The sequence below is a fragment of the Festucalex cinctus genome, chromosome 6 (genome assembly GCF_051991245.1).
Source record: "Festucalex cinctus isolate MCC-2025b chromosome 6, RoL_Fcin_1.0, whole genome shotgun sequence".
NCBI classification, from domain to species: Eukaryota; Metazoa; Chordata; class Actinopteri; order Syngnathiformes; family Syngnathidae; genus Festucalex; species Festucalex cinctus.
Window position 1 is genome coordinate 4,836,302 of NC_135416.1, and position 14,873 is coordinate 4,851,174.

General features: G+C 43.1%; 1 protein-coding gene across 4 annotated transcripts in view; it reads left to right on the top strand.

Annotated features, from left to right (window-relative positions):
- The window catches only part of znf827 (zinc finger protein 827), a 66,427-nt gene that overhangs the window by 15,618 nt on the left and 35,936 nt on the right, over positions 1-14,873 (top strand). For all 4 annotated transcript variants that reach the window (XR_013283827.1, XM_077523471.1, XM_077523470.1 and 1 more), the window contains exons 2-3: positions 8,081-9,310; positions 13,961-14,133. Coding sequence is in view for 3 of the 4 variants with exons in the window: in XM_077523471.1 (XP_077379597.1) it covers positions 8,081-9,310; positions 13,961-14,133 (1,403 nt within the window). In the remaining variant the exon portion in view is untranslated. The remainder of the gene's footprint in view (positions 1-8,080; positions 9,311-13,960; positions 14,134-14,873) is intronic.

Here is a 14,873-nt window from a genome sequence, read left to right on the forward strand (position 1 = left end):
TGAGGCTGCAGGGGAAAGTCTGAAATATCCCATGCGGAGCATCTCGACACGATCAAGCCAAATGGACACAAAAAACATGGCTTTAAGGGTAACCACAATTACCTTTGAAATTATAGCATGGTCAAGTGATCTACACACCAAATCCTGTACAGCCTCGTGTAATGTCCGTAAGGGTTACCATTCAGAATCTGATTCAAAATATGCCTCTACGAGTATGAAACCACTACTTATTTATCTAACAAAAACATGACTAGCATGTTTATTTAGTCAACTTCAATCACATTAAAATCACAATATAGCATGATATACACTGTTTCCAACATTGATATTTTGTACAACTAACCTCTAACTTGTCCCTTGAAGGGCATACTGTTTTGGAATTGGACCACAATTTTCTGGAGAAATATGCCTCTTAAGTTGCCCAAAATGTCACAGTTAAGATTTTTAGCTCATTTTAAACTTGGCTCTTATACATCGCTTAACTGTAATCACTGATGACCTGAGCCACTATGCCGACCTAAAAAGTGCATCTTTCAGTTTAGAATGTGAGGAAAGAGGACACTCTCGGGGAGGAACAGCGTTGAGGATATACAGTATAGTGTGTGTATATATAGTTCAGTACAGTGGTTGTTGACTTGTATTGAAATGTAGCACAAATTACCATCTGTGTATTTTTGGCCTTGGCCTCACCGGTCTGTGGCGACGTCGGGCGTTGCGCCAGAGGTGAAACAGGAAGGAGAAGTGTTCTTGGAGGGGAATGAAAGGGCTGAGACCCCCCCGCATCCAGCCAGACCTCTGAAATTCCTCATTGCAGATGAAGTGCACTTTACCCCCACCCGTTTATTTTTCTCCTCCATTTTTTGGCATCTCGCACTATGGGGAGGGAAAAAAAAAACACACCACATTTTCACTCATATAGCCTTAGATGTGTCATGGAGTCAACAGGCCTAAAAGGATGGAGGTGGTTTAACTGCGTATATATCAAGTAATCACGTTTGGATTCACAAACTGGAGGTGTCCAAGCACCCGTCAAGACTCAATGATGGTTAGATAAAATAATAACAACCCACTTACACACATTATTTCCCCGGGGTGTGACCAGGGCGAAAGGGGTGCGGCAACTTTACCACCAGTGTATCAACGGGTGCACATGGCTTGAAAACGGGGATTCTGAATATGGGGGTTGTAAAGTGTCCTTTAAGGAGGTACATGCGTGGGATCGGTAGTGCATCAACCGTCATGACTCAGGATATTGAAGGGGCTTTAAAAAATAAAAATAAAAATTCTGAACTGGGGTTGCACAAGCGTCCATCAGGGAGGTGCAACTTGAGATTCATAGTGGATTGGTGAGCTGATATAATAATTACTCATTCATTTATTCCTTGGGGTGAGTGCAGTGGACGGGGTGCACCAACTGGACAGTGTGAAGTGGATTGTCGGGCTGGTTTAATAATTACACATTCTCTCACATCGATTCCCAAGAGTTTGTACGCGGAATAAGGGGGTCGCCAACTTCATTGAGGCATTGAAATGCGGCATGCGAACAAGGATTTCCAAATTGGAATGGTGGTCTCTGTTGTAATAATTACACATTCACGCACATTATTTCTCCAGGGTAGTGTGGGGGATAGGTTGTGCACCAACAGGTGTGCATGGTGTCAAAAGGGAGAGGCTGCTGTGTTAGGATGTAGTTCACAGTAATTCAACCTGTGCATCGTTTTAGGGGCCAATCAAATGGGTTTTATACAGCACAGCTTTTTGAGTTCAGGAAGTGTGAGTCATGCAAAAAAAAAAAGAAAAAAAAGGTGCGCTAGTTATTAGTCCAGGATGTTTATATGCACAATGCGTCGCCAACACTAATAGTACAATTCCACAACGCCTCCATTTTGTACATCCGACGAGACATTTAAATAAAAATAGCTGTTAAAGAGGGTCGGAGACTAATTTACATCATTGCCCTGATGCAATTCATCCTCTTATTTATGCAAAACCTCCATTCATTTTAACTATATTGTCACCGTTTGCGCTCCCGTAATGGTGTCAGGCTAAAAAAAAAAGGGAAAAAAAGAAAAGGCATTTAAGTAACAACACGGGAGGCATATTCAACAGTGGTGTAAACGTGACTCACCACCGGTGTTAACCTGCATGAAATATTCTATGAGAGTGGATTCCTCGGAGGCTGAAAACAGATTACAACATGCTGTCGATTTTGCCGGTTTTTGGTGTGACAAAATGCTAACACTTGGGAAAAGTCGGCATTATTCTCTTCATGTGAACTTCTCTCGCTACTGCAGCCAAAATGCTTTATTCACAAGCATAACAGTTGTTTGTGGACGTCTGACACACCCAAAATAGTATGAAAGTATTTGCCATTTGGTTCTTTATGAGTTTTGCTTGGTACAATTTGCAGTCTTAACATCTGCTTGGTAAAATTAAATTTGAAGCGCCTAAACTAAGGGTAAGCAAACTTTTGTGCTCAAGTGATAAAATAAATATTTTATTTTAATCATTATAATCACAATTTAAGCTATTTTTAATTGTACGATTTGTAATAATTGTAATTATACTGTAATTACTTAAACAATTTTGTAACAACGTAATTTTACGCAACATTTTTTACTGCCATTTTATTTTTGTTAAATTTTATTTACAGCAAATCAATTACTGTAATACATTTTGATGTAATGTGACAAATGAATAGAACATTAACAAATATATTTTGATTAACCAATTGCAGGAAAAAACTTTTAAAATTTAAATTAATAACCCATGCTGATTTATTGTATAGTAAATATAATTTATTGATCAGTTATTCAATAGATTGCTAATGTGCTTTGGCCGATGCTGCTGAATTGGTTAGCAACAGGGTGTGAACTGTGGTTATTGAACATACTGTTTTTCCATTCTGTTTTCAGCAGATTTGTTAGAAGCCACCACTTGATGATTTACAGTAAAAATGAACAGTTGTTTGTTTGTTGCATGTTGCGTTGTATTTCTTGAAATGCCCGCAAATAGGAAAAAGCCTGCTACATGCTAGCTTATCTTCTCATGTCAGCATTTGCTGCACTCCTCCGTACTGTATTCAATCTCGGACGTCTCTCTCCCTTTGACATAGCCGTTGTATTGATGCACCCTCCCTCCCCCGTCCACCCTTAATCGGCTAATGGCCTCCTCTTCTTTCCTGCCCTCCCCTTTCTCATCCTTCCATCCGTCCCTTTCGCCTTCCCGTCTCCTCCCTCTCCACTCTTCAGGGCCTGAGGTCGGTGAGGCCAATTTTCATGCCTGGCTAAGTGACAGAATGGCTTTGTGTGTGTGTATATGTGTGCATGTTTGCGTGTGTGAGCACTGCAGCCTAACACAAGTCATGTGGTGGGTGACCTCCCTCCCAACTGGACCTACCTTTTAGTCCAGTCCTTGCTTTTCCCTCCTCTTCCCCTAACTTCAACTTGTCCTTACAGCTGTAATGACGGTCACAAGATGGACCCTGCTGTTATGACCTAACATAATGTTGCAATACAAAAGGCTATAATGCTATCTACCAGTCTATGTAGGATGACATAATAAAATCTAGAGTTTCTCCTCGTGAAAAGCGACCTGAAAAGGAGGCGAGTTCGGCCATGAAGAATATGCGTATGGTATCCTACGTACAGTGATAGCGTCCTTTTGTGAAGTACCGCTACATAAGATTTGTGTGGGACAATTGCTTTCAACAAAGCCATTAAACTTCACACCCCTGCGGAATTCCCCTTAAACACTCCCTTTTTGGGGTCCCAGAATACATATTATACTAATGGTGGAAACTTGTACGGCTTATTGTTATATTGCTGTCTATTTATACCGAACAGCGACAAGGAAAAAGGCTGGTTTTACAGTGCTTCCCTGCGTATTTCTGTGCCAGGTGGCTTTACCTCAACCTCACACACTTGTCCCAGCATTACGGAGTTCCCCTTTGCATACATATTATTTGAGTTTTTTTGTTTCTAAATACCTGCAAAGGCAGAAAAATGCCAGGTTATGCCGTTTTATACAGAAAAGCAACACGAAAAAAGGCTACACGTATTTTTGTGGACATGGCCTTGACTGATAACTCCCCCTGACCTCAAATAATCAAAATGGTGCTGCCAAATCCACAAAAAAAGAGAGTGTCTCTGATACACTCTCCGGCCGTTTTAGCTGAATTTCCAGGCTTTGACTCCCCGTTGCTTGTCTCGTGAAAGGTTAATACAGCAAACACATCCCTGGCACCGCACTCTGCAGCTTGCAGTACGTCTACCATATTACCGACCCGCTATTTGTGCAGCCGGCGTTTGCACTTTGACTTGATAAGGCTCCCTCTTTGTCTACAATGCACCAGAGTTATAACGTCTGTGTGACCCGGCGAGAACATTCCTGGCCGACCGTACTGCTGAATCACCCGCGTGTGTGTGCGTGTGAGCGATAACGCGTCCAGACCGCTGCGCACCCCGCAGGCTGTTTGCCTCGACAAAACGCTAAACGCTTCCCCTTTTTCTGGAGCAGATGCTCGCTGCCGCGATCCGCGTCGCCGCCACTCTGTCAGCGGAGGGACCGGTCGCCATACCGCAGGCTAAGCAGTTATAGCTGTCGCAAATGTGCCGTCCGCTTTAAATCATCTCTGAGGCGGTGTAGTGTGTTCTCAGGGATGAGCTTGTGCCAACTGAAAACCTTGTCCGTGCCACAAGTTTGATTTTAATGCATGTAGGGTAACACGGTAGAGTAATGGCTAGCAAGTCACATTCACAGTCAGAAAGTTTTTGTCTAGGACCGACCTTCACCTGCATTCTAAAAACATGCATGTTGTGTATGTAAATGTGAACAAAAATATTGTGATCTCAAGCTATTCAAATTACAGCTCTAACATTGTATTTTTGAAGAAATACAAATGATAGGCTCCAGCAACCCCCGCCACCCTTGTGAGGAATAAGCGCTCAAGAAAATGGATGGATGGATGGATGGATGGATGGAAGAAATACAAAGTATTTTCTACATTAATTAACGAAGCATTCGCCATGTTGAGTTAAAAAAAAAAAGTTAACATTCTTCTTAGCAATTCACAGTGTCCCATTAGGTGAGCTATATATAGAACACACCCGTAGGCTGTTCATGTTGTCCTTGGGGCTAACTAGTACGTGTTGGCATCATAGATAGATATTTTTAAAAGAACAGACATTAATCAAAAGGCATATTTGTACGTAACTAAGTTGATCTCTTTTGTCTAACTTACCTCACCCCCATCCTGCTCCTTCTCTGTGTATTAACTGCTCACCCCTGCCCCCTCTGCTCACCGAAAAGGTGATGGGAAAAAAAAGCATGTAGTCTCCAATTCACTTCAAAGAGGCAGCCTGTGTTACTCAACTACGCACGCAACAACTATGCAGGCGTGTTGCTCGGTATGTGGTGGGCCTCGAGTTCATTGAAGACTCAAAAATATCTTGCGTTAACGAAAATGTATGTTTTAGGTCCGTTGGTTCGTCGTTCTATGATTGTACACGTGTACAAAAAAAGGCGTGTTAAACATTAAAGGCACACGTATACTAACTTCATGTTAAAAAAATTTGTTCTGTACGTCAGGTTAACAGTTAACTGAAGATAGTCACGTACAACACTCGTATGTTGGGTTCATTTGAAGGCCCTAAATAGTTTCTCGTAGTACATCTACTAAATAATGTTCTATGTGTTGTGGGCTCGTACAGATATTGTGACGTATTACAGATGTTCTTTTTTGCAGTGTATTGCCTACCGCGAGGCTAAAGGCCCAAAGGGTTGTCGCAAAAAGCCGAATTGGCGGCATATTTGGCTCGTAGCTCACTTGGAGGTTCAAGAGTGAGCTTCCCCCTCAAAGCTTGAGACACCTCGGGTCAGCAATCTAGTGATTTGCCGCTAACCACATTACAGCCATTAGTGGCCCTCGCTGCTTTTCCGCATGTCACATGGAAATGGGTCGAGCTCTGCCCTGCATGACTCACACGCCCGGGCTCTTTTCTCTCCTGCTTTCTTCCGGTACTGGTCAGCCCAACTCAGGTTGCAAAGTACCCTTTAGATGCATCCTTCTGTTGACATTCTTTAGTGTGGACGCATCAAGTGGTTACTCAGAGTGGGGAATTGCAGAGTAACCTAAAATACCACAATATTGCTAAATTGTTCACCCTTGCCACACATATCACAATAAAGTGATATGCTGATGAAAAGGTAAAACAAAACAACGTTTAATTATTTGGTTGTTTGAAAGTACTGGACATGCATTCATCAATTTTTGAATATTGTTACCTGTCAATGTATTGGTACCTCAAAGGTTAAATACATTTCCTGAAATAAATGTCTTTAGACATTATGGAAAGTGGCTTAATTTACAAGTCATTGGGACCTGAGCACCTGTGATGTCATTTTCAGTCGACAACAAGTGGCATAATGGCCGCCACCAAGTGGAAGTTCAACAAAGTGTCACGAAACCGATTCGCAGTTCGAGAGGGCCCTTGCAGGCTGGGAAGTGAGAAGTTGTGGCTGGTTGGTGACTGCGTTCACCTTTTGACGACCACGTTGAACCGTTCCGGGCCCGATCGCGAGCCAACTATAATGATCCCTACCGGCTGCCGGGGCTCCGTTTCCTGGCAACTGTTTTGCTTTTGCCTGTAAACACAGAGCAGGTCGCTGGGCCTGTGAAAGGTGAAGACATGTTTTAAGAATTGTGTTTTCTCAATCAATTTGATCGAATGTTTTTTGTTTTGTTTTTTGTCCAGTAGCATGCAAAGCCAGGAAAGAGTCCCTTGACCGTTTTGTTAATATGTATCAGGAATGCTCACTCCTCTTTGTTCGCCCTTGTCTGGCAAGCTGTAATATTTTGCTTATGAATATTGATACATGAAGTGTATATTAATGACCCTGGGTGACCTTAACCCTATCCTTATTGGCTCCCCGTTGGTATCTTGCAGGCTCATGAATATTAATGGAGTTCCATAACCTCCATTACCCTAATCTTTGCTGTCTAGCCTCCCAGATGGATCGGGTTGTCATGGTAACGCTGTTACTCCTTGAGACCAAGGGTGGGAAGAATACGGTTTGGAGAAGAAAAAAAATGTCAGGGAAATCAAAATTACTTAAAACATCTCGCAAGCGTCTTGCAGAGAGCCCAGATTATCTGAAAAGAAATTGTTTTTAGGGCACTCTCAAGTAGTGAATTGAAAAACACCCATTTTATTTTGGTTTAAAAGTGGTAATTGCGTCGTGAATGTTCAAAATGGTCGCTCATTTTAAGCAAGGTAATGGTGGTCATTTTCAGAGTCCGACTCATTTCCACCATTCTTACCGCCTCTTCCCATTACTGTGATGACCTCAGTTCACAGATGCACAAATGGGAACGAATTCTGTTGCTAACCAAAACAGTAGCACCCAACAAACCACAAAAGAAGTCTCTCGGATATGCAATTTACATGTGGTGCATTATTAGATTCAGAAAACCTTTTTAAATCTCCACGGGCAATTACCACTTGGATGATGATTCCCATCTTAATAGCAATTATGAAGTTAACACATCTTTCGTGCAGAGATCCCATGAAATTCCCACATCAGACTTGCACCAAAAGACATAATCAATTTGCATGTGCCTGTGTTAGGCGGTTGTAACCGTGTGCACATTCTCACAGCGATGTCATCTCACAATCAGATATCGGATTATGCGCATAAAATTTGATTTCAATGCAACTGGGTGAGAAAAGTGGGTGTCGGGGTGGCAACTTTTTTTCACCTTTTTCTGATAACATATCTGTATTTGTGAAATAAGCGTCATAACTGCAATCTTTCTTTTGTGATGTTTTTCCAGGTGGTTTCAGTTGTTAATGCGAAAATGCATACTCTATTGGGTTTAATGATCAACTTTTGGTGATGTCATGTTTTTTCATTGATTTTTATTTATTTATTATTATTTTTTTCCTGTACACAAACTGGTGGTTGGGGACCAGTTGGTTTAGTCTAGAAAGGAGTTGGCCTTAATTTTAGAGAAGGGTTGACTTGTTAAAGCTGATATCAGCAGTTGCATAGTTTTTAATCTTCATGTCTCCATCTGTAGATGTGGACAGCAATGACGAAGGAGGGCCTGACGGTGGCGCTGCGGAGGAGGAAGGCTGGTTCGGGAACGCGTCCGACACTCGCTCGGAGTCGTCGTCCTACGGCGACACCCAGGACGAGCTCTTCCCGCCGAGGGGCTCGTCTCCGGACGCCAACAACGAGAGCCCGACGGGCTGTCCCACGCCGGTCCACCGCGCCTCCTTGGAACTGCTGGGACTGGGAGGCGGCGCCTTCTCTCCGCAGGACACCGTCTCGTCGGTGGTGTCGTCGCTGTACGGCGAGGCGGCGTCCCGCGCCCTTGGGAAGCCCCTCAGCAGCAACCTGCGCCGCCTCCTGGAGGCCGGCTCGCTGAAGCTAGATGCGGGGGACCTCCTGGGGCGGGCGTCCCGGGGAGGCGAGTCCCCGCCGATCGGCCTGGCGTCGCCCTTGACCCTCTCCCCGTCTTCGCACCACGCCCAACAGCTAAGTGCGCTCGCTCGCAAGCTGGCCAACAACAACAGCGGCTCGGCATCGCCAGCCTCGCTGACGCCCTCACACACCAACGTGAAACAAGAGCCGCTGGACCACTTCAACTCGCAGAGTAACGGCGGCGGCTTTGTATGGGCGGGCGTCGCCGACAAGTGGCCGCCCACCGGCCGCTCCACGCCCAGCGGGTCCAGCCTCTCCCCGGACTCTGCCATCCAGAAGTTAAAAGCGGCGGCCAACGCGGTGCTTCAAGACAAGAACTCCGTATCCGCCGCCGCCACCGCCTCCTCCACCACCACTTCGTCCGCCGTGCCGCCCCTCGGAGGGGCCGGCGCCCGGGGCGAGGACGTGGTACGCTTCGATGCCTTTAACTCTCCTTTCAGCCCGCAGTCGGCGAGCTCCACCTTGGCCGCACTTTCCAAGAAAGTCAGCGAGCGGAGCCACGGTTCGTCGACACCCGGCATGCCCGCCGACCAGCAGAACTCGGCAACGTCCTTCCTGTCACTCGTGTCTATGACCTCATCGGCCGCCTTGCTCAAAGAGGTGGCGGCCAGGGCGGCAGGGAACCTGCTCACCGAGAAAAAGGAAGGGTCCCCAATGTCGGGTGGTGGCGGCGGCGGCGGCGGCGGCGGCATCCTCCAAGAGGATGTCAAGCCCCTGCTGGACAAGAACCACAAAACTCCCACACCGTCGACACCCACCCAGGGCCTGGACCTGTTGTTGCCCTCAACACCCAAAGGAAGAGGAAAACCCAACAGTCAAGCAGGTAATTGATATGATCTACTGCAGTGTTTCCCAACCGTTGAGCCATTTTGCATTTGAAAAATCTCACAGCACACCACAAAACAAAAATGTCACAAAAAGTGCGTATTTATTTTTAAATATAATAATCTCTTCTCAGCTTACTCCCAAATTGATTTACACAGTGTAAAATTTTGGTCTGATTAATTAAACACAAGTTGACTCACGGAGTCCATGATTTATTCCGTTGTATGATGGGTAACAATTGGATGCACAGATTTACTATACTTTTTGCCATTTAATGGAAGAGCATTTAGTATGAGGTAAAAAAAAACATTTAATGTGAATAAAAAAGGAGAAAAAAATCAGTGAAACACACCTAACATTATGAGATTAAAGACAAAAAAAAAAAAAAAAAAAAAAAAAAGAGAGTAATTTGCGAAATTGCAAAGCCCTGTCTAATAGAATAATAGTGCTTTGGTGCCATCTTCTGGCATAACCCTAATAGTGTGTTGGCTAGGAATTGGCGCTCTCACCGCGGCGGTCTGGGTTTGATTCCCGGTCAGGATATGCATATGTCAGGCAGCCGTGGCCAAGTGGTTAAAAGATGGACATCTGCCAAGACTCAATATGAGAACAGTCATAATCTTACAGCAGAAAAAGTGATATTACAGAAAGAAAAATAATCACAATTGCTTATGAGAATAAAGTCACAACATTTTGAGAATTAAAAGCAATACAGTGTTCCCTCGCTATAACGCGGTTCACTCTTCGCAGCATTGCTGTATCGCGGATTTTATTTAGTGCAATTTTGCATGCATTTTTTTTTTTTTTTTTACATTAATGTACCTATTTTATAAAATTTCTAAAGGTCTGAACATTGAGAATGTTTAAACGAGAGAAATGTGAGAAAATGTAAATGCCTCGATGAGAAAAGTGTAAAAACTGTGCGGTGAGGGGTTTTATAGCCTTAAAACATTTAGAATAGATGTAGTAAATCATAAAGCTAACTACTTAGCGGATTTCATTTATTGCGGGTACTTTTTGGAACCTAACCCCAGCGGAAAACGAGGGAACACAGTATATCGCGAGGGAAAATGCAATTTTAATAGAAAAAAACAAAAGTCACAATAGTATTTTATAAGTAGTAGTAAACATTACCCAAAAAAATAATATTTTGGAACTTTGTTCTCAAAGACTTTTGTGTCATAAATGTCCTTTTTTACACTCCTTGAAACTCCACTTGTTTCAGCCACTTAATTACCTTCATAGAACGACACCGAAGCGTCAGCCAACCAAGCAAGCCTCACGAAAGGGCAGTGCGGGCTCCACGGGGGGCTCCCGACCGAGACCTCGCCGCCTTCCTCGACGGGCTCGTTTGCGCTCGGGGGGGCTGCCAAAAAAGCAGCGGGTGGAGACCTCCCTCGCGCGGGTCCGGGCAGCGTGGAACCCCGCTAACCGGAGCCGTCGGAGCATTGATCGGGAGGGCAGACTTTAAGGCCAAACACGTCATACTTTCCACTGACTGGATACAGATGTGTGTACATTCGCCGCCTGCGCGCCGTTTATTCTGGAAGACGTGGACATGTAAGCCAAACAGGGGGAAAGAGAGAGACGGCGAGACTAAGTAGCCTTTAGGGGAGAACAGAATGTTTTCAAAGAGATGGATGGCCACTTTTGAAGGATTGTGTCGCAACCCCGAGCAAATCTAAAATGGCGGGATGAAATTGACTTCAGACGGATGAGGCGGCCGATGTAATATTGTGTGATCTGCATGTTAAAAAGGTGGCGGTGAAAGAGGGGGTAAGGCGGGGTGGTGGGTTGCTGTAACCCGGCGAGCCGTCAAGGTCGAGCGCTGCTGTAAAAATGCAGGTATGTTGTTTGGTCGCCAGACTGAAAAATGTGACCTTGATTATTGACGGCCATGCCTTGTTTTTTATTGGCGTCCCCGCACCACTCCCACCGTAAAGCCCATTTAGTGCTCATTTCGTCTGCTCCTTTTTCATTTAGCACTCCCAACTCCATTTTGTTTTTTTCTTCACTGGCGTTTTACTCGCAGTCAATCCTCGTGGCGTTTTGCACCCTGAGCTCGTACTCGTGCAAAGATAAATTAATTAACCCTGAGATTGATTTCACAAAAGTGAAGGACTTTTAGGATCATTAATTGGACTTTTTAAGGATCATTATTGAGTAGTAACTACAAGAAAGTGGACGCAAAAGCTGGAAAACATTTTTTAAGAATAAAGCTGTAATGTGAGGGGATGTCATAACATGAGGAGAATAAAGATAGCATAAAATACAAAACAAAGAAAAACAAAAGAAAAAATCTTGGTTATAAAGTTAGAAATGTGAAATTAAATTTGGAAATCTGTGATGGACCATATAAAGAAAACTTTGAAGTGAGCAGATTTAAACTAAAAATGTATAAAAATACACATTTTAAAGTATTAGCGTCTCTTACTCGCACTATCAAGAAATGGGAGATATAAATTTGCAGAAAAAAAAAATAAAAAGCCTCACATTTCTCCAACCATACTTGCTTCAACTTGTTGATTGAGTTTTAATTTAGGACTATGGTTTAACAAGAATAGTTATTATGCGGAAAGAACGTTTATTTTTTCCCTTCAGTTTGTTCTATATTGTCATCGTTTTGAGAAAAATCACATTTTTATGAGGAACAATAATTTTTACCTCAAAGTCAATTGTTTTTTTGTTTTTTTGTTTTTTTTTCTGGGGGAAAAAAATATATATATATATATATTTTTTTTTATCAAAATCCAGTTTGTTGTCTGCTGTCGCTTTACCTTACTAGACATTTTAAGTGTAAAAAAAATAAAATAAAAAAATAAAAAAGCCCTGCAGGTTTTATGCTGCACCAAATAGCGTTGCCGCACCCGTGTGTCATCCGTCGTTCATTGATTTAACGCCATCAATCCAAATGTGCGGTGATTTGCATATGCATTTTCATAAGAGCACAACTCAATGTGATGGCCTGGGCTAAGCGGAGCCTAACAGAAAGCCCTTCGCCATCAAAAACGACCCTGTGCAATAAATACTCATTTTCACCCTGGCCCGGAGCTGTTGATTTAATTCCGTACATTTTCCAAAGGCTTCGGCGGTGCTGTTAGTCTGCGTGAGAGACTGCACAACAACAATGTTTTAAAAGGTTGTACACTAGGGCATGATATATTGTACAGAGCCGTACACCTTTGAAAAGAAGCTATTAAGACACAATTTAAGTGGGGCGGTAGACAGCAAACTCTCGGCCTGCTGTCTTCTGGCAAAAGCCCTTCAAGACACTTTTGTTAATCAACAATGTGCTTCAGATTGAATCACTTATTGTGAAATGATGTCACAGTGGTTTTGTTTTCTCCACTCTGCCTTTTAACGTGAGTCTTTGTTCTCTTCCCTAAAGCATGTTTACTGTATGAATCTTAGTTCTGTAAAACACGTCAGCCAATGATGGTTCTTTTCTCTAAAACATTAGCAGGTCATTTACTTCTGATACATATTAGGAAATGATTATCTTCTGTAAAACATGTTACTAAATGAATCTTAGTTCTCTTCTTAAGAATGTGATTGAATTAATCTTTGTACTCTAAAACCTGTTAGGTCTCTTGTCTAAAACATGCTAGTCAATGAGTCTTAGTTCTGTTAAACATGTTAGCATATTACTCTAAGAACTCATCACTTGCATATGAAAAAAAGAATTATTTCTCTAAAGGATTTTGGCATATGAATTTGAGTTTTATTCTTAAAACATGTTATCCTAAGAATCCTATTTCTCTAAAACATGCCAGCATACATATGAATCATTGATCTCTTTAAAAAAAAAAAAAAAAAAAAAGAAGCTTAATTTGCTTCTCTCTTGAAGCTGATGGCAAATAAATCTTGGTTCTCCTCACTAAAACATGCAAATGAATCTTAGTTCTCGAGACCATGTCAGTCAGCTCGTGTTTGTTCTTTTCTCCGAAACTACTTAGTAAATGAATCTCAACCATGTCAAAATATTAACTATAAATCTTTTAACATATTTTAGTATATTAATTTTCGTTCTATTCTCTAAAACATGTCTCGGGGTACCGAGGGTTCTTTGTGTTTCTGCCCTTCTGATTCTTTTTGGAGTAAGCTTTTTTTTCTTTCTTTTTTTTCTTTTTTTTTTTTTTGCACCGTGCCTCTCCGCCGCTCTGGCTGCAGATGGCCATTTATTGTTGCAAATAGGCAGTCTCGAGCTTTTACACCTCAGGTCAATGAATGGCTGAGCGCAGTCATTTCGCCAAACACTGATTACCAGATGTTTTTTCCTGAGGAACACGGCCGGAATACTCATGAAACCGTCCTGACAGGCCCGCGTAGAATTTGTAATGCCATCATGTCTCTTTCTAATAAGACCAATTAAGCGGTAATGGATGCCGGATATAAAGCCAACAACAATAATCGAGGCGTTTAAAAAAAAAAAAAAAACACCTTAAGTTTTTGCTCGCGTTTCCAGCTGGCATTTCTCGCGATGGTCTTCATAAAGGTTTATTGCGGACCTGCGCACGCTGAAAAAGGCTTTGGATTTTATTTCTTTACAGGAACAAAGCTGCAGCATTATCACACAGTACATAAAAGACTGATTTTAATTGGGCTTTTGTAAATGTCACTTACAACCGTTGTGTCGCACCCTCTCAAGGCTCACCGGAGGACGGTGGCAAACCGTTCCAGTGTCCTGTATGCGGCCTGGTCATCAAGCGCAAGAGCTACTGGAAGAGACACATGGTCATCCACACGGGCTTGAAAAGCCACCAGTGTCCGCTGTGTCCCTTCCGTTGTGCCCGCAAAGACAATCTCAAGTCCCACATGAAGGTGAGGTTGATGCGAACACTACGTAACCTCCTGTCTGTAATCATGTTCAGTTAATCCTGAAAAATTCAGAATTTGATTTTATATATAAAGTCCAATACGCTATTGACACTCTTCCATTGTCAAAAACCAGGCAATGGGGTAGATGCCACGGACTTCGTAGGTCACACGCATACGCTGTTTCCTGTTACTATTGTGACATATAGGCAGCGTCCCTTATTTTTGTGCGTGTGCGCGTGCATGCATGCGAGTTTGAGCTCTTTAATTCACCTGAAACCTGTTATAAAGACCATTCACCTTAACCGGATACTTCAGAGTCCCGCCAGTGTTAGGAAGTTGTCAGGAGGCCGAAGGAAGGATTAAAGGAAGGAAAGAAGAAGCAACATGAAATCCGTCACCAACCAGGCACCACCCTCCACCCACAGAGTTACAAATCTAGAATCTTTCACCAACCCCAGCTATATCCGAATTCGGGATTAGGGAGACATCAAGAGACCAGAGGAAAGACTAAAGAGAGGAAGGAAGGATAGATGAAGCAGAGTGAGATCCACAAACTGCAACCTCCACTGATTGAGCGACCGGTGGGAAAAGCAAATTCTTTTTGAGTTTCAGAGTGCGCAAACAGTAAACGGAAACAGCGCAGGTGTGTGACTTACGGAAGTCCCGCCTCCTCCGTGGCATATACCCCATATTAGGTGCTACCTGTAGAACTACAGTGGTACCACTCCAATAAATGGCTGAAA